Source organism: Ipomoea triloba, chromosome 5 (genome assembly GCF_003576645.1).
Source record: "Ipomoea triloba cultivar NCNSP0323 chromosome 5, ASM357664v1".
In the NCBI taxonomy this organism is placed as follows: Eukaryota; Viridiplantae; Streptophyta; class Magnoliopsida; order Solanales; family Convolvulaceae; genus Ipomoea; species Ipomoea triloba.
The window spans coordinates 26,616,584-26,636,682 of record NC_044920.1 but is presented as its reverse complement, the minus strand read 5'-3'; the positions used below and the strand labels follow the sequence as shown (position 1 = coordinate 26,636,682).

Genomic DNA, 20,099 nt, shown 5'->3' with positions numbered 1-20,099 from the left:
TATATTTATATTTAATTATAAAATATTTCGGTGTTTTCGGTTCGGTTCGGTTCGGTTTTTAACCGAACCGTTCGATACATGTATTATTTTGATTCGATAGGTAAGCAAGTCAATGATACAACTCACATTAAATTGTTTAGTTTATTAAAGTGGCTGATTTCAATGGATAACCACAACTCCTCCATTATTGCTGTTCCACATTATTTGATCATGAACAAGACGGCAATCAAATTGTTGACTGTTGTATATACGAGATTGAACACCATGAATAACCATTAACCAATTGCTCATACCTTATGATGAGTTATTATATGAAAACTGGAAATTGAAAGCCAAGCTATGGCAAATGGAAGAATTTGCAAAATTGCTTTTCTTTTTCACTCACAAAGACAAAACTATGAATACAAGTTCTTCATACACTCAACTCATGTAATTCAATATTATTAGCAACATTCTCTTCATACAAATAATTTAATGCTTATTTATTCTTAAAACAATCCTAACAAGCACCAATTTAAGATTCTTAATACTCAGTCTTGACAGATATAGGAATTCTCACATTATGCACCCCATCATTCCAAATTAAGCTTCCAAAATAGTATCCCGTGTTTAAACGATGGCGCGTTGAAATTGTTACGTTGAAGGAGATCTTCTTGACATTAGGACTGAAGTTTAGTGTACTTGGCTTTACAACAACAGTTATTCCATTTGGAGGTTCAACCATAACTTGGTATGTAGAATTTTCAGATCCAACATTTGTCACAGTTCTTGTGAGAGTGATTGGGCGTTTTAAATCTGGTATGGTTATCGAAGGAAAGTTCACATCCAAAATGGAAAAGCCCTTATGGCAAGATATGGTTTGTCCGGCAATTATACTAATTGCTTTGCTGCTATATCCCATGGCACAAAGACACTGAACATAATCTGTTGTGCTCATGTCATAAACGAGGCCGGGTTTTTTTGCTCTATTAGGATTTATGATCCCTCCCCCATAGTCAAATGCATCTGCCAACTTACTAATTGTCTCTCCTTCACTAAATATAGGTTCCCCAGAGGATCGGTCAGTTGTCCATGCTACAAATTAAACGCATAATTCATATATAGTTCGAAGGATTTAAAGGAAAATAAAAGGAATAAGATAACCAGGCCATTTAGGTACTTATGAAAATGAAGGACTTGTAACAAACCTGTTGTGACAATTGCAGATTTTATAACAGCTGGAGACCAATCTGGGTGGGCAGCTTTGAGTAGTGCAACTATTCCTGCCACATGTGGTGTTGCCATAGATGTTCCACTTTCCATCTTATATGTACTTATTTTGATAGCAGGATTTTTAGGAACATATGCTGCTAATATATTTGTTCCTGGTGCTGCTATATCTGGCTACAAATTGTTGCAATATCAAAAGGTTATGCCGATGTTGAGTTTGGGAAACTTGAACTTCTTCAACGGAGCAAAATATATAGTACATATCAAAATGATACCTTTAGTATTGCTGGGGCTATAGTATAAGGGCCACGTGATGAATACTTTGCTACAACACTGGAGAGTGGCTTACCGATCCGAGTTTTGGATGGACTTAACCGCACTTTTGGATTTCTGAACTTATAGTTTCATTAATCACATTAAATATTCAAGGGAAAAATTTATGGTAATTAATAAATTATTTTGACTACATAATATGCATATACCTTGTGGAGCGGATGTAAAGAAGTATCTTAGTTCCAACCTCGTAATCAACTTGTACACTAGGAAAATCATCATCGTATGCATCCAGTAGCGTAAATGGCTTCTGTGACACAATAATTCCCAAAGCACCAACTTTTCTCATAACAGCTCGAGCTTGCGCTACAATACCAGCTACATCAAGTTCTAAGCCATGCTTTCCAGTAAAACACAACACCACTTTTCCAGCAAACAATTGAGTATCATTTGGAGACATATTTTCTGGAGTTATTTCGTCACAAAACCTACAGAACACAAAAAAGAGAATTGACATATAACATTATAACGTAACACTACAAGTTATTTGCAATACAGTGCAGTATTAGGAATTATCATACAGTACTGAATTTGGGTCAGGAGGGTAAAATAAGTTGACAACGCCTGTGTCTTTCCCTGTGAACAACGATTGACCCTACATAGAGCAAAGCAATCTTGTATTATTATTTGTTAATATATGATTTAAAATAGTAGAGTTTTTGTAATTGATAATGCTAAGATAATTTACCATCAAGGTTTGACCATTTCCTAGTGTGATTGGGGTAGGGAAGTCTCTGTCAGGTGTAGTAGCAGCAACTGTTAAAATCCATGGATCCGCACCAGACACAGTTTGAGCAGCAGGCCCTTCGTTCCCTCCTGCAGCAACAACAGTGATCCCATGTGCAACAGCATGAAAAGAACCAAAGTGGAGAAGATCATTAGGGTCTACTTCAGCACTTAAAGGAACATCAGCCCCAAAAGAAGCCGATATAACATCAACTCCATCATGAATGGCTTCATCAAAGGCCTTGAGAGTATCGGCAGCACTGATGCTGCCACCTTCCCACCCGATCTTGTAAAAAGCAAGCCTTGCACGAGGTGCACCACCCCTAAATGTTCCTAATGCCAGTCCTTTGTAGCTCACATTTGACACAACTGAACCAACTGCAGTACTAGAAGTGTGAGTGCCATGCCCATAAGCGTCCCTTGGAGAGATGTAGTCATTGATTCCTGTAACATTTCCAGGCTGTCCTTTCTCAGCCAGGAAGCCATCAATGAAGTAGCGAGCACCAATTAGTTTTCTATTGCAATGCATCTTGGGATCGAACTGCACTCCAGACTGACAGTAGCCCTTCCACTTTGAAGGAATTGGCCCTAGTCCTCTATCATTGTAGGCTTCATTCTCTGGTGTCACTCCTGGTATATATGCAGTGGAGCTAACATTCTAAGATTAACTAGACTAGTTTGACTTAAGACTGTAAAAAGAAAAATTGAATACAAGGAGTGCACCTGTATCTAAAACAGCAACAATGGTACCGTCACCCATCTTAGTATCGTGCAGGAGATTGGTGGCAGAGTTCAAGGATAGGCCAAGGTAATCCCAACTCCTGGTTGTTCGCAACTTGTAGAAGGAATTAGGAATGACTTTAACAACGCCAGTTAAGTCTACAGAAATTGTAATTTTAGGAGAAGAAACAAAAAGTCAATTACTTGAGCCGATCCACAAGCTCTTCAATCCCATTTCTCAGATCTTGAAAAGTGTGTATATATATATATTACCTTCAAAGGTTTGAGCATGGGACTTGGTCATCATGGCTGCAAAACCAGAAAATCCATGCCTGTAGCTGTAAATCATTGAATTTGCTGCTGCTTCTCGGCTGTATAAAATTAAGCATTGCCAAATAAGTTTCTAAAATTAGCAAGAACGAACTGAACAGAGGATATTTATAACTTTGTAGAATACAATGCAACAAAACTGCTGAAGCACCTTCCGAGGACTGTTGCTAGCATATCATGGTGAGTAGAAGTGATGAGGTCGACATCATCATGCTGCCTCGCTCCCATATACACAATGTAAACCTGTTTTTAGTGAAAAATGAGAAAGAAACATGAGTGAAACCGAAGCGTTGTTCAAAATTGAGCAATTCAAAACTGAGTGTAAATTACAGACTTTGGGTTCAGACAGTGCCGAGGTATAAACAAGAGCATTTTGGAAGACAAGTAGACAGACGAAGAAGAAACTGAACAGAATCAATTCATTTTGATTCTTATCCATATTTTGGATAACACAAGAAATTCAAGAAAGTGTTTATGCTTGATCTCTTCTCCTTCCAAGACACTAGTATTTATAGCATATATGTGTGAGATATTTCAAAGGAAGGAGTGAAAGGCATATTCCCTCTCTTCAAAGATTCATGATTGCCTCTGCATAGCATAAAAATTATTGGTTTACAAAATACTAGTGCTACTAGTCAAAAGATTTTTTGTTCCTGTTGGAGAATGCAAGATGCAGAATTGAAGATAGTGAATTGTTTATTTCAAAAAGAAAAAGAAAAAAGATAAGTGAATTATTGACGTCTTGTTATGGTGGCAGAGTGATGTCATATATCATTTTCACTGATTTAACTCCCTAGGCCATCAATTAAAGAATTAACGATTAAGAAAAACAAAAACCTAATAAACAAAAGATGACAAAAGAAGGAGGTGTATTATGGCCCTATGTATCCAGCGAATTTTCCACTTTTTAAAGTTTTACTCCGTATTATTTGTGCGCTAAAAAGGTGAAAGCAAACACACGAGGGATTACCTGCGCATGCCCTATTGTTCAAGAATACACCCAATCATCCTCTTGCAGTTGGAAAGGTGGGTTGTCCGCTGGTACGGCGGTTGCAGTTTCTCTGCTCCCCATTGGAACAGATTTGTTGGATAATCGCCGGAAGGAAGCGTTATCCTCGATGCTCCTCTCACCACTAACATCGATGTAGAATGCATGCCCAGTGTTTGAAATTTGGACTAACAGAGAATACTTAATCACTGAAGGCGACAAATAGATAATCAATAGTAATCAAACATGCAATTATAAACAAACTGGTTTCTACCTCTAACTGAATCCCGTTTTAGAACATTGAAAAAAGACAGAGAGAAACAGTTGGTTACGTTTAGGGTTGGAGGCTGGGAGTGTGGATGAGCGTTGCAGGCTCCCAAGCCATTCGAGCTCAGTTTGATCGAAGTTGGAACAAAATCGAAGTTGATGGAACTTGACGCAGCTTGGAACTGGACATATCAGGAGACACGCCCAAGTAATATTAGTCTTAGCCCAAAACAACCAAATTAGAACACCATACAAGGTAATTTTGCCAAGTTTATCTCATAAGTTTGCTTAGTAACTAACTATAACTATAAAGGTTCAAAATTCGACTAATTGAGAGAGTTTATCTATTAACATTCTCGTTTAAACAGATTAACCAGCCATTTAAGTTGATTTACCTCTTTATAATCCTTTTTTCGAATAAGATCACAAAGCCAACTTCACTCAAATCACACCTTCAAATAATAAATGTGAATTGAACTTTTTCGTAAATCAAATAACACCATTTGAAAAAGAAGCTAAGTGGGTGTTTGATTTTTGTTTTAAAAGAGTAATATTTTATAAAATCTCACATAATCTATAATTGTGAGGGGACTCGACATGATTTCTTAGGTGTTACCAAAAATAAACTTTAAAATCAAAGATTAAAAATCATGCATTCATTATAATGTCGACTCCACACTCTCTTGAAACAAGCAAAGAAATATGATATATTGATATTACATGATTATGTGGGATAACATAAATCAAATGTCCTATGGAAGCATCTAGGGCTATAAGTTTGTAAATCTATTGAGATATTATATTATGGGAGTGAATATCATTTAGAGAATTGGATCAAAAGGTGTTATATTAACTAGTAAATGGTTAATAACAAATGAGTTAATAACTAAAATGGTTATAGCGAAATTACCAATTTAATCATCAACTTTTTTTTTTTTTTGTTGAAAATGCCATCAACTATTATTTTTGTCTAATTAAATCTTTAACTTTTTTCAAAAAATAAAAAATAAATCTTCAACTATATAAAAACCCTACTCAATTTAATCCTCCATAGCAATTAAGATTCCTAAGCTATTAAATTTAAGAGTAAAAATGTATTTTTACTTCTCTTATTTGTTAAAGCTTTTCTTCTTTGTCTTCCCTCCTCGCTGCATAACCCTACCTTGGTCTAGATTACACACCCTCTAATAATGTCATTGATATATCATCTCGACTCACTATTCACGATTTGAACTAGTTGACCCATGACCCAAATTCGATAACTCAATACTATTCATCAATGCTTGTCTCTCACTTCTTAGAGCAACAATAATAGTGATTTTTGTTTAGTTTTTGAGGAGAACATGACTTATGTGGAGGAGAGAGAAAAGTTGGGGTCTTCCTGCAAAGGTTGGTTTTTGTAGGTCCCGCAGGAGAGAGAAAGTGGAGAAGAAAAGCGCAGGGACGCGCATTTCGAACACTTACAACACCCAGCCAGGCGCGTGCAGTGCACGCACTGACTGGTGCGCGCCATCTTTTTTTTTTTTTTTTTTTTTTTTTTTTTTTGTGTTAAACCTGCTTTTTATGTTTTTTCCTCTTTTTCCTACTTCTCTTTCCCTCCTCTCTCTCTCCTTGTTGGCACCTCAAAAAAAAATTGCTATTGAAGATGTTCTTAGGGCAATTCAAACCCATAAATGTGGTTTTTGTGCAACCAAATATGACAGAGAAAGCAGAGGTAATGGAGATGAAAAAAAGAAGAAGAAGAAGAGGAGAACGACAATAAATAAAAATGTGAAAATTTAAAAATAAAAATAAAAGATCTCAACGCGTCCAGATGGCGTGTGTACTACACGCGCCAATTGGGTGCACTCCATGCATTAAAAGTGGCACACGAAGCAAAATCTCTCTCTCTCTCTCTCTCTCTTTTTCCTTGAGGTACCCACCATAAAAAATAAATAAATAAATAAAAATACCACTCAAGTTTTTATTTTGAAAAAACTCTTCCAAAAATCACAATTATGGTTGTTCCCATTCTCCCTCTTATCTTCTATCCCCTCTATATCACCCAAAATTATATCCACATAATCCATAAACTCTAAAAAAATTCACACTTGGTGATGCTCTTAAGGTGCACATAGGCATTACCACATGGAAGTAGCTTCAATCTTTGACACGTCTTTAATCATTGCCCATGTTTCTTCTTCCATAGCAACAAAAGATCGAGTTGATGTTATTAGTAAAGCCTACCAAAATTATTATATTGTATCGACCACGATCTAAAACAACGTCGATTATATTGTATCGACCACGATCTAAAACAACGTCGTTTTGATGTTTAAAAAATGTCTTGTTCCGCGCGTGTGTTAAAATAATGAACATTTTTTAGTAAGATAATATATTTTATGAGTTAAAATAATTTACTTTATATGTATTAGAATAATGAAATTTTTAAGGTGAGATCAGTTAATGTATTTTCTGAATTAGAATAATATACTTTATGTATTTTTGTATATGATGTTTAAGGATAATTCAATCAATAAAATAATATATTCATTTCCTTTAAATTTATGTTACAAGTTACCCGTTAACAGTAAATAATTAATTTATCAAACGATATACTACCAGTTGATCAAAAAAGTTGTCACAATTAGTTGTTAGCTACCCACTAACATCTAATTGCCAAACACCCCTTTAAACTACTATCACTTATTGGATGTTTACATATTAAATAAGATATGTTTAATAAATTAAAATCAATTGAAGAGTTAGTAAATAAATATAAAATAACAAAAAAAATTGTATTCACACTGTGCCTACTTTTTAATTGTATTTTTTACGTGTATTAGTTACATATTATTTATTGATCAAGTTAACTCTTTTTCTATCTTTCACTTACTTTTTAAAAAAAGTTTCTTATTGTAATTTTTTTGCATTTAATAAATTTTTTACATAATTATTAACTAAATAGCTTGAGTTAATTAAGTCAATTATGAATGTAAAGACACATTGCATGATGTTAAAGAAATATATAATTGGTATTGCAAAATGATATGTAAATTGTCTCACATTAAACAATATCAAAAGTAACGCGATATATACATCCAGCATTAAATCCCTAGAAACTTGATATTTTAATTTATATATTTAGTTAGGAATTTATTTTTGCTCTGATCTTTTTTGTTAAAGAGTAATTAAGACTCATGTTTAGCTCAGTATTGTGTGGCTTCAATGACAGTGTTTTGGGATATTATTAGCAACATTATTGTCTTCCTACAATGTACTGTACTATTTTTTACCCCTAGCTAATAAGTCTGGAATATAATGAAATAATGAGAGAAGAAGAAATATAATGAAATGAAATGTTATACTTTAGCAAAGTGGCAGCTGGTTTCAATGAATAATCGTACCACAACTCCACCGTACCATTATTGGAAAGTGACAAAGAAGGATGCATTATTAGCTTAATTAGTGTTGGGTCTAAGATGGCCACTTCCCAGAAAACATGATTGTGTCCTACTCCAATCAAATACATGACAATGTTCAAACTAGGATGCACACTATAAGTAACCATCACTCGTACGTTTTGATGAGTTGTTGATTAATAATGGAAATTAAAATAAAAATTAACCAAGCTATGGCAAGTGGAAGAATGAGCTGAGCATAATTATATTGCTTTGCTTTTTTGTTCATATATAAGTGAAAACTAGTGATACTGGTTCTTGATTGCCTCAATTTATGTATACAGTTCAACATTATGAGAACATTAATGACATGCATGGTCTACAAATAACTTAACTTTATTATATATATATTTCTTGAAACAAATATCACTGTACCATAAGATTCTCAATACATAGTAGATTCTCAATACATAGTCTTGACAGAGATAGGATTTCTCACGTTATGCACTCCATCATTCCAAGTTAAGCTCCCAAAATAGTATCATGTGTTGAAGGCTTGAAGCGATAGCTTGTGAAAATTGTTACATTTAAGAGGCCTTCTTGACATTAAAAATTTACAGATCCAACATTTGTCACAATTCTAGTGATGGTTAGCGGTGGGAATAGGCCAGACCCCTTTATAGGGGCCTACGGCCTGGCCTACTTATTAAACTTGTGATGTTGGATATTGTATTATGAAATATGAACTTATGATTTTGTCATTTATTATGAAACTAGTTTTTCTTATGCGCGATGCGCAAAAAGTAGGTGCCCAATATTAGTATTTTATATTAAAATTTTATATTTATTTAAATTTTAATATAGTAAATAATAATAATAATAATAATAATAATAATAATGTAAAATATTTTTATAAATTGGATATTTATATTTTAAAAAATAACTAACATATAACTCTAATATTTATTGTGTATATATTATTATTATTATTATTATTGAAGAAGATAAGAAAATATATGGTGGATGCATGTGCATAGTAACAATAGTGGAAAAGATAACGGAAGTTATAACGGTAGGGGTATATTTGTCCAAAATATTATGTAGTACAACTTTTATAGCATAATGCACAAAAAAACTTAACGGAAAAAACAGACATAAATGAGGGGTATAACCTTCATTCACATTTATTATGTTTTTAGATATGAACTTAGATATTTTTTGTAAATTTTTTACAGGTATACTTTAAAAGGCTTTAAATTGTAGGCCTTAAATAGGTTTAAGGCCTATTTAAATAGGCTCAAAGCGTATTTAGGATCTATTTTGAAGCCTTTTTAAAGGCTTATATGTTAAATAGGCTTTTAAAAAGGCTTCAGGCCAGGCCAGGCCAACTGTAGGCTCAGGCTTGAGCCTAAAAAAAGCCTACATACAGGCTCAGGCTCAGGCTCAGACCCAGGCTTTAGATTTCTATAGCAGGCCCAGGCCTAATTTTCTAAAGCCCGGCTCGGCCTAGCCTATTTCCACCTCTAGTGACGGTAACCGATCCTTTTAGATTTGGTATGGTTATGGAAGGAAAGTTGACATCCAAAAGGGAAAGCCCCTTATTGCACGATGTTGTTTTTCGAGCAATTATACTAATGGCCGTGATGTTATATCCCATGGCACAAAGACACTGAAGATAATCTGATGTGCTCATGTCATAGATGAGGCCATGATATTTTGCTTTGTTGGGGTTTATGATCCCTCCCCATAGTCAAATGCATCTGCCACCTTAGAAATTGTCTCTCCTTCACTAAAAATAGGTTCTCCAGATGATGGATCAGTTATCCATGCTGCAAATTAAACACATAATTCATATATACTTAAAAAGAATCGACTTTTTTAAAAAAAAAAAAAAAGATTATCATTTACTTAGTGGTTACTTATATAGTATTCATCCTAGTGACCTAGCTCGAACATTGTACACAGCCAGCTGGGAAATCATACATGTCTGCAAATGGATCTTATCTTCTTTGTCACTTTGCAATAATGGTGGAGGGAAACCTGCCTGCTGCAACTTTGATAAAGTATATGAAAGATTTAATTTTATTCCTTACTTATTAGCTACTGTTAGTGGTAAAAAATAGTATGTGTATGAAGACAATAATATAATGTTGCTAATATCCAAACACTGACATTGGAGGGACAGAATAGTGAGCTAAACATGAATCTTAATTACTCTTTAAATGAACAAAATTAAATTCCTTTCTTTGCATAAATTAAAAGAGATTTAAAATGTTGAATGTATTATTGACGTTATTTTAGTGATACAATCATTTGGCAAAAAATTTACATCATCTGGCTTCTAGCTGTTATAATGGATTACAAAGGATAAAGACACATGTCCTAAGGATTTGCCTTCCATTTATGGTGATTAGCGTGAATCTAGAAAAGTTATAATGGAACCCAAACGTCCACTTGATTAAACGGTTGATCAATACGTCCTTCCGAGTAAAAACAAGTCGGTCAACCAAACCTTCCTTGGACTTGCACAAAATAACTCAAGTCTCTTACACTACATGGTACTAAGGCTCATGCTATTGTGTTATTACTAAGCCTTGAGGGCCGGTGATATTAAGCTTGACAAATAGATATTGAACATCACACACTACATAAGTTTGCTTTCCTTCCGTCGCGAATTGGATATCTTAATTTGTTATAAATGTGGAACAAAATGTAGCCCTTTAATTTCCCTTTGATTTACTTGCATTGTTAAGGTACAAAACTACAAACAATATCGATCCGAATCCAATGCTTGGTGAGAGCTAACTTTGGCGGATATAGAGGACAATAATATAACTCAATATTTCTACTGTTTTGGCTTTTTCAATTAGTTCATTATTGGTGGCCCGGCCAGGGACAGTTCTTATATCGTAGACCGTGGTCTCAAAACGACGTCGTTTCAGTAAGTGGGAGACGGAGCCCGCAATTGACACTACAGTTCATCTCAAAAGATACTGCCTTATATTTGTTTTGATGTTATCGAATGAAACTGTAGTTATATCGAAATGTAAATGTAGTTGTGTTGAAATGTAACTGCAGTGTATATGAACTGATACTGAATAACAGTTTCACATTTGTGTTTTTATATTATCGAATGAAACTGTAGTTATATCAAAATGTAACTGCAATTGTGTTGAAATGTAACTGCAGTTGTGTTGAAATGTAACTGCAGTGTATATGAACTGAAAGTGAGTGACACGAATTCATCCGTCTGTTTTCATTAATCAAAACGACGTCGTTTTGATGCGCGGTCCACAATGCATTGTAGACCACGGTCCACGATATAATTTGCGGGCCAGGGAATCAAATCAAGGGAAATTTAATGAAATGGGCATCTTTCGTGAATAAGTGATAAAATGGGTAATTTTTAAAATTTGAATAAAAGAAGGAAAAAACTTCTTTGGGACTTCAATTTTTGGTAAAAAAAAAATGAGTTTGTCAATTTTCCTGAATCATTTTTTTTTTCTCTAAAATACAACAAACCCCTTACGTTTCTTGTTGGTAGAAATACAAACCAAAAATACAAATACAACAAGCTGTGTTTCTCGGTAATTTATATCGTGGATCAGAACAACAATTTATATCGTGGATTAGGGTGCACAATGCATTGTGCACCCGTACCAAAACGACGTCGTTTTGTCATTTTAATTATGATTTGTTTTTTTTTTTTAAATCACGTTTCGCGTTTCGGCTGGTTTGTGTATTTGTGTTAATATTCTATGTATTCTTTGAAGACATTCTATGTATTGTAGACTACGATTTTGTGTATTCATGTTAGCGGTAGTTGTGACGTGTTTTGTGTATTCGAATGTTAGGAGGATGATTTCTGTGTAGTTGTATCAATATTCTGTGTATTCCCTCAAGTCATTCTATGTATTCTAGACAAGGATTCTGTATATACATTATGCGGTACTTAAATACAGGGGTAATGTGTTTGTGTATTTGGTGTTTTCATATTCTGTGTATTCTTTGAAGGCATTCTGTGTATATATTGTAGACTACAATTCTGTATATTCATGTTATGGGTACTTAAACATAGGTTGTGACATGTTTTGTGTATTCGAATGTTAGGAGGATGATTTTTGTGTAGTTGTGTCAATATTCTGTGTATTCACTCAAGTCATTCTGTGTATTTTAAACAAGAATTCTGTGTATTATAGACAATGAATTCCCTGGAATCATTCGCGTCCGCGCCCACTAACATATAGAAACGATGTTGTTTCGGACCAGGGTCCACAGTGCACTATGGACCCTGGTCCACGATATAACGATTGGTGTTTCTCATATATATGCATGTCCAACTTGTGTGTCTCATTCTTACCAATTATATTGATGGGTCTCGTCAGCCTTTCTAAACCCAAGATTCGTCAGCCAAATTAATGAGACCCAACAAACGGGTCTTGTCTCGTAGATGTTTGCAAACTCATGTTGCCTATTCTTGGTTCATCTTTATGCTTTTCCTGCTTTTGGGTTTCCTATTATTTCTTCAGTATATCTTGCCATAGCTTTAGTTTTCAATCAATCTGTGCTTGATGTAATTAAAAATTAGAACAAACAGCCGGTTGGCAACCCGAAGTCAAATTGAACAGGCTATTGACTTAGTAACTACAAGGTTACAAGTTCGATTTTCAGCTTGATTTGAACTGGTCAGCTATGGTCAACTCAAGCCGATTTACCTCCTTAGTTTTTGACCCTTTACCAACTAAGGTCATAACTCATAAGATAGGATTTATCTAGTGCACAATATCAGAGGTCAGATATAACAACTCCAGAAAACAAATATACTAGCAGCATATATTCCTAATAATCCTTATGTGCCAAGTGGCCAAAGTGTATATATATATATAACTTAATGTGTGGAACGTCTATGGCTACTCCACATGTATGTGGCAGGTATAGTAGCTTTAATTTGCTCAAATCTGTTCATTTAGATTGGTCTCCCACTGCTATAAAATCTGGCGCCATTACCACAACAGGTTTGCTACGTTCCTATGCTTTAAAAATAATTGTTCCTCTGATCTTGTACTTTATAGTTCATTTACATAAATAAAATATGTGATTGCAGCATGGATAACCCATTCTCTGGGCAACCAATTTATAGTGAGGGAGAGACATTGAGTAAATTGACAAATGCATTTGACTATAGAGGAGGGATCATAAACCCCAACAAAGCAAAAAATCTTGGCCTAGCCTAGCCTCATCTATGACATGGGAACAAAAGATTATCTTCATTGCCTTTGTGCCATGGGATATAACGGCAGTGCCATTAGCAATATTGCAGGACAAACCATATCTTGCCCTGAAGGGCTTTCCATTCTCAATGTGAACTTTCCATCCATAATTATACCAAACCTAAAAGGTTCAGTTACTCTTATCAGAACTGTGACAAATGTTAGATCTACAAACTCAAAATACAAAGTAGTAATCGAAACTCCAATGGGAATAAATGTATCAATAAAGCCAAAAGAACTAATATTTGGCCCCAAGGTGAAGAAGATGTCTTTTATTTGCCGTGACAATTTCTACAATCTATTGCTTCAACACGGGATATTCATTTGGAAGCATAACTTAACATGAGATATTCATTTGGAAGCATAACTTAAAATCATGGGATGCATAATGTGAGAGTTCCTTTAACGGTCAAGGTTTCTTATTAAAAATCACGATTAAGTGGATCTTTCTTTCAAGAATAAAGATTGAGGTATTTACTGTCTTAGGTACTTTAAGCGTTGAATTATATTCTAGGATTTGAGGCATGCTAAAACCAGTGCCCCGCTTTTCCTTTCGTAATAAAAAGCTAAACAATTTTGCTAGCTAATGCTTCTAGAGTTCTAGTTGTCTTTATTTGATGTTAGGTTTCCGACCATAGCTTTTTAATAATAATAATGAGGATGACAACAAAGAAAAAGATCCTTTGCAAATCTTGGAGGGTTCAATGACGAGAGCAAGGACGAAGATATTTTATGAAACCAATTAAATTCTATAATAGAATTCTCAAAATCTAATTCATTCAGCAAACCAAACAATGAAATAGAATTTCTATTCTATTACGTACATTCCTTATTGAATAACATTTTTTATTCCTTCAAAATCTATTTAGTGAACCAACAAACATGATGTAAATCTCTAGAAAATCCTTTACTTTATACAAATATAGGAATTTTTTTGGTTGTTTCCAAATAGTAATCAAGACTAATGTTTAGCTCATTATTGTGTTATTGTGCGCCCTTTATGATTGAGGATATTAGCAACATTCCCTTCATACATGTATTATTTTGATTCCTTACATTCCATAGCTAAGCAAGTCAATGATACACTCGACATTAAATTGTTTACTTTATGGAAGTGACTGATTTCAATGGATAACCACCACTCCTCCATTATTGCTGTCCCACATTATATGATCATGAACAAGGAGGCAATCAAATTAATGACTGTTGCATGAGGTTGAACACCATGAGTAACCATTAACCAATGCTCATACCTTATGACGAGTTATATATGAAGACTAGCTGGAAATTGAAAGCCAAGCTATGGCAAATGGAAGAATTTGCAAAATTGCTTTGCTTTTTCACTCACAAGACAAAACTATAAATACAAGTTCTTCATACACTCAACTCATGCAATTCAATATTATTAGCAACATTCTCTTCATACAAATAACTTAATGCTTATTTATTCTTAAAACAATCCTAACAAGCACAAATTTAAGATTCTTAATACTCAGTCTTGACAGATATAGGAATTCTCACATTATGCACCCCATCATTCCAAATTAAGCTCCCAAAATAGTATCCTGTGTTCAAACGATGACACGTTGAAATTGTTACGTTGAAGGAGATCTTCTTGACATTAGGATTGAAGTTTAGTGTACTTGGCTTTACAACAACACTTATTCCGTTTGGAGGTTCAACCATAACTTTGTATGTAGAATTTTCAGGTCCAACATTTGTCACAGTTCTTGTGAGAGTGACTGGGTGTTTTAAATCTGGTATGGTTATCGAAGGAAAGTTCACATCCAAAATGGAAAAGCCCTTATGGCAAGATATGGTTTGTCCTGCAATTATACTAATTGCTTTGCTGCTATATCCCATGGCACAAAGACAGTGAACATAATCTGTTGTGCTCATGTCATAAACGAGGCCGGGTTTGTTTGCTCTATTAGGATTTATGATCCCTCCCCCATAGTCAAATGCATCTGCCAACTTACTAATTGTCTCTCCTTCACTAAATATAGGTTCTCCAGAGGATCGGTCAGTTGTCCATGCTACAAATTAAACACATAATTCATATATAGTTCGAAAGATTTAGTGGAAAATAAAAGGAATAAGATAACCATTTACTTATGAAAATGTAGGACTTGTAGCAGCAAACCTGTTGTGACAATTGCAGATTTTATAACAGCCGGAGACCAATCTGGGTGGGCAGCTTTGAGCAGTGCAACTATTCCTGCCACATGTGGTGTTGCCATAGATGTTCCACTGATCATCTTATATGTACTTATTTTGATAGCAGGATTTTCAGGAACATATGCCGCTAATATATTTGTTCCTGGTGCTGCTATATCCGGCTACAAATTATTGCAATATCAAAAGGTTATGCCAATGTTGAGTTTGGGAAACTTGAACTTCTTCGACGGAGCAAAATAATACATATCAAAATGATACCTTTAGTATTGCTGGGGCTATAGTATAAGGGCCACGCGATGAATACTTTGCTATAACACTGAAGAGTGGCTTACCGATCCGAGTTTTGGATGGACTTAACCGCACTTTTGGATTTCTGAACTTATAGTTTCATTAATCACATTAAATATTCAAGGGAAAATTTTATGGTAATTATAAAATTATTTTGACTACCTAATATGCAAATACCTTGTGGAGCGGATGTAAAGAAGGATCTTAGTTCCAACCTCGTAATCAACTTGTACACTAGGGAAATCATCATCGTATGCATCCAGTAGTGTAAATGGCTTCTGTGACACAATAATTCCCAAAGCACCAGCATCTCTCATAACAGCTCGAGCTTGCGCTACAATACCAGCTACATCAAGATCTAAGCCATGCTTTCCAGTAAAACAAAACACCACTTTTCCAGCAAAAAAATGGGTATCATTTGGAGATATATTTTCTGGAGTTATATCGTCACAAAACCTACAGAACACAAAAAAGAGAATTGACATATAACGTAACACTACAGGTTATTTGCAATACAGTGCAGTATTAGGAATTATCATACAGTACTGAATTTGGGTCAGTAGGGTAAAATAAGTTGACAACGCCTGTGTCTTTCCCTGTGAACAACGATTGACCCTACATAAAGCAAAGTAATCTTGTATTATTATTATTTATTAATATATGATTTAAAATAGTAGAGTTTTTGTAACTGATAATGCTAAGATAATTTACCATCAAGGTTTGACCATTTCCTAGCGTGATTGGAGTAGGGAAGTCTCTGTCAGGTGTAGTAGCAGCAACTGTTAAAATCCATGGATCGGCACCAGACACAGTTTGAGCAGCAGGCCCTTCATTCCCTCCTGCAGCAACAACCGTGATCCCATGTGCAACAGCATGAAAAGAACCAAAGTGGAGTGAATCGTTAGGGTCTACTTCAGGCCTTAAAGGCACATTTGCCCCAAAAGAAGCAGATATAACATCAACTCCGTCATGGATGGCTTCATCAAAGGCCTTGAGAGCATCGGCAGCATTGAAACCACCTTCCCACCCGATCTTGTAAAAAGCAAGCCTTGCACGAGGTGCACCACCCCTAAATGTTCCTAATGCCAGTCCTTTGTAGCTCACATTTGACACAACTGAACCAACTGCAGTACTAGAAGTGTGAGTGCCATGCCCATTAAGGTCCCGTGGAGAGATGTAGTCATTGATTCCGGTAAGATTTAGAGGCTGAAGTAGTCCTCTCTCAGCCAGGTAGCCCTTAATGAAGAACCGAGCTCCAATTAGTTTTCTATTGCAATGCTTCTTGGGATCGAACTGCTCTCCAGACTCACAGTAGCCCTTCCACTTTGAAGGAATTGGACCTAGTCCTCTATCATTGTAGGCTTCATTCTCTGGTGTCACTCCTGGTATATATATGTATGCAGTGGAGCTAACATACTAAGATTAACTAGACTAGTTTGACTTAAGACTGTAAAAAAAAAAAATTGAATACAAGGAGTGCACCTGTATCTAAAACAGCAACAATGGTACCGTCACCCATCTTAGTATCGTGCAGGAGATTGGTGGCAGAGTTCAAAGATAGGCCAAGATAATCCCAACTCCTGGTAGTTCGCAACTTGTATAAGGAATTAGGAAGGACTTTAACAACGCCAGGTATGTCTACAAAAATTGTAATTTTTTGGAGAAGAAACAAAAAGTCAAGTTCTTGAGCCGATTCCACAAGCTCCTTCAATCCCATTTCTAAGATCTTGAAAAGCATATATATATTACCTTGAAAGGTTTGAGCTTGGGACTTGGTCATCATGGCTGCAAAACCAGAAAATCCATGCCTGTAGCTGTAAATCATTGAATTTGCTGCTGCTTCTCGGCTGTAGAAAATTAAGCATTGCCAAATAAGTTTCTAAAATTAGCAAGAACGAACTGAACAGAGGATATTTATAACTTTGTAGAATATAATGCAACAAAACTGATGAAGCACCTTCCGAGGACTGTAGCTAGCATATCATGGTGAGTAGAAGTGATGAGGTCTACATCGTCATGCTGCCTCGCTCCCATATACACAATGTAAACCTGTTTTTAGTGAAAAATGAGAAAGAAACATCAGTGAAGCCAAAGTGCTGTTCAAAATTGAGCAATTCAAAACTGAGTGTAAATTACAGACTTTGGGTTCAGACAGTGCCGAGGTATAAACAAGAGCATTTTGGAAGACAAGTAGACAGACAAAGAAGAAACTGAACAGAATCAATTCATTTTGATTCTTATCCATATTTTGGGTAACACAAGAAATTCAAGAAAGTGTTTATGCTTGATCTCATCTCCTTTCAAGACACTAGTATTTATAGCATATATGTGTGAGATATTTCATAGGGAGGAGTGGAAGGCATATTCCCTCTCTTCAAAGATTCATGATTGCCTCTGCATAAAAAGCATTGGTTTACAAAATACTAGTGCTACTAGTCAAAAGATTTTTTGTTCCTGTCGGAGAACTTAGAGAATGCAAGATGAAGAATTGATGATAGTGATGAATTATTGACGTCTTGTTATGGTGGCAGAGTGATGTCATATATCATTATTCACTGATTTAACTCCCCAGGCCATCAATTAAAGAAAAACAAAAACCTAATAAACAAAAGATGAGAAAAGAAGGAGGTGTATTATGGTCCTATGTATCCAGCGAAATTTCCACTTTGAAGTTGTATTATTTGTGCGCTAAAAAGGTGAAAGCAAACACGCGAGGGATTACCTGCGCATGCCCTATTGTTCAAGAATAGGACCAATCACCTTCTTGCAGTTGGAAAGATGGATTGTCCGCTGGTACGGTTGCAGTTTCTCCGCTCGCCCATTGGAACAGATTTCTTGGATAATCGCCGGAAGGAAGCGTTATCCTTGATGCTCCTCTCACCACTAACATCGATGTAGAATGCATGCCGAGTGTTTGAAAATTGGACTAAGAGAGAATACTTAATCACTGCAGGCGACCAATAGATAATCAATAGTAATCAAACATGAAATTATAAGCAAACTGGTTTCTACCTCTAACTGAATCCCGTTTTAGAACATTGAAAAAAGACAGAGAGAAACAGTTGGTTACGATTAGAGTTGGAGGTTGGAAGTGTGGATTTGGAACAAAATCAAAGTTGATGGAACTTGACGCAGCTTGGAACTGGACATATCAAGAGACGACCAAGTAATATTAGTCTTAGCCCAAAACAACCAAATTAGAACACCATACAAGATTACAAGGTAATTTTGCCGAGTTTATTCTGCAGTTCACTTAAATTTGACTCTTATCTATTAGCATTCTCAATTTGAACTGATTAAGTGAATTGCAGAATAATGGCGGTGAATTTTCTCGTAAATCAAATAACATCATTTGAAAGAGGAGCTAAGAGGGTGTTTGATTTTTGTTTAAAATGAGTAATATCTTATAAAATCTCACATAATCTATAATTGTGGGGGACGTGATTTCTTAGGTGTTACCAAAAATAAACGAGTTAATACCTGATATAGTCCTTGACTATAGTGGTTTTACTCAATTTAGTCCTAAATAACTTTTTATGCTCAATTTAGTCATCGACTTTAATGGTTTTACTCAATTTAGTCCTTTGTTAAAAATTCTGTTAGTGGACGGTTAGAAATATGGTCCTAATGGTAATTTCTCGTCCTTCATCCCATTTAGGATGATTCATTCTTCTTCCCATTATTAAGATCCATGCAGAAATGTAAATTTTCGTAGCCAAATATTTATTTACTCTGTATTTATTTATTTAGGATTGAAGTTGATTTAGTGCGAAAATTTACATTTCTGCGTGGATCTTAATAAGGAGAAGAAGAAGGAATCATCCTAAATGGGATGGAGGATGAGAAATTACCATTAGGACCGTATTTATAACCGTTAACTAACAGAATTTCTAACAAAGGACTAAATTGGGTAAAACCATCAAAGTCGAGGACTATATTGAGCACAAAAAGTCATTTAGGACTAAATTGAGTAAAATCACTATAGTCGAGGATTATATTGGGTATTAACTCAAAAATAAACTTAAAAAGATTAAAAATCATGCAATCTCTATATTCCGTGAACCAACAAACATGATGTAAATCTCTAGAAAATCCTTTACTTTATACAAATATAGGAATTTTTTTGGTTGCTTCCAAATAGTAATCAAGACTAATGTTCAGCTTATTATTGTGCTATTGTGTACCCTCTATGATTGAAGATATTAGCAACATTCTCTTCATACATGTATTATTTTGATTCGATAGGTAAGCAAATCAATGATACACTCGACATTAAATTATTTACTTTGTTGTGTTTTTGACCTCTAGCTAATAAGTCTGGAATATAATGAAATAATGGGAGAAGAAGGAATATAATGAAATGCAATGTTATACTTTATCAAAGTGGCAGCTGGTTTCAATGAATAATCG

General features: G+C 35.0%; 2 protein-coding genes and 1 pseudogene across 3 annotated transcripts; all 3 read right to left on the bottom strand.

The window, feature by feature from the left end:
• Nucleotides 1–355: 355 nt before the first annotated feature.
• On the bottom strand, nt 356–3,861 carry LOC116018716 (subtilisin-like protease SBT3.5). Its single transcript, XM_031258681.1, has 10 exons — nt 3,653–3,861; nt 3,470–3,561; nt 3,262–3,359; nt 2,992–3,147; nt 2,231–2,898; nt 2,064–2,137; nt 1,692–1,970; nt 1,485–1,599; nt 1,188–1,383; nt 356–1,074 (listed from the first exon to the last, which is right to left on the bottom strand). The coding sequence occupies exons 1-10, from the start codon at nt 3,755–3,757 to the stop codon at nt 524–526; spliced, it is 2,334 nt and encodes a 777-aa protein (XP_031114541.1). The 5' UTR covers nt 3,758–3,861; the 3' UTR covers nt 356–523.
• A 4,555-nt stretch (nt 3,862–8,416) lies between these two features.
• LOC116020486 lies at nt 8,417–9,656 on the bottom strand (annotated as a pseudogene).
• A 4,921-nt stretch (nt 9,657–14,577) lies between these two features.
• Nucleotides 14,578–18,670, bottom strand: LOC116019528 (subtilisin-like protease SBT3.5). 2 transcript variants are annotated; one of them, XM_031259781.1, is made up of 10 exons: nt 18,412–18,670; nt 17,647–17,738; nt 17,439–17,536; nt 17,172–17,327; nt 16,401–17,071; nt 16,231–16,304; nt 15,867–16,145; nt 15,660–15,774; nt 15,367–15,562; nt 14,578–15,259 (listed from the first exon to the last, which is right to left on the bottom strand). In XM_031259781.1, exons 2-10 carry the CDS (start codon nt 17,721–17,723, stop codon nt 14,709–14,711), a joined length of 2,217 nt encoding a protein of 738 aa, XP_031115641.1. In that variant the 5' UTR covers nt 17,724–17,738; nt 18,412–18,670; the 3' UTR covers nt 14,578–14,708. The 2 variants fall into 2 exon arrangements, with proteins under 2 accessions (XP_031115641.1, XP_031115640.1); XM_031259780.1 differs by lacking the exon at nt 18,412–18,670 and adding an exon at nt 17,830–17,990.
• Nucleotides 18,671–20,099: the final 1,429 nt, after the last annotated feature.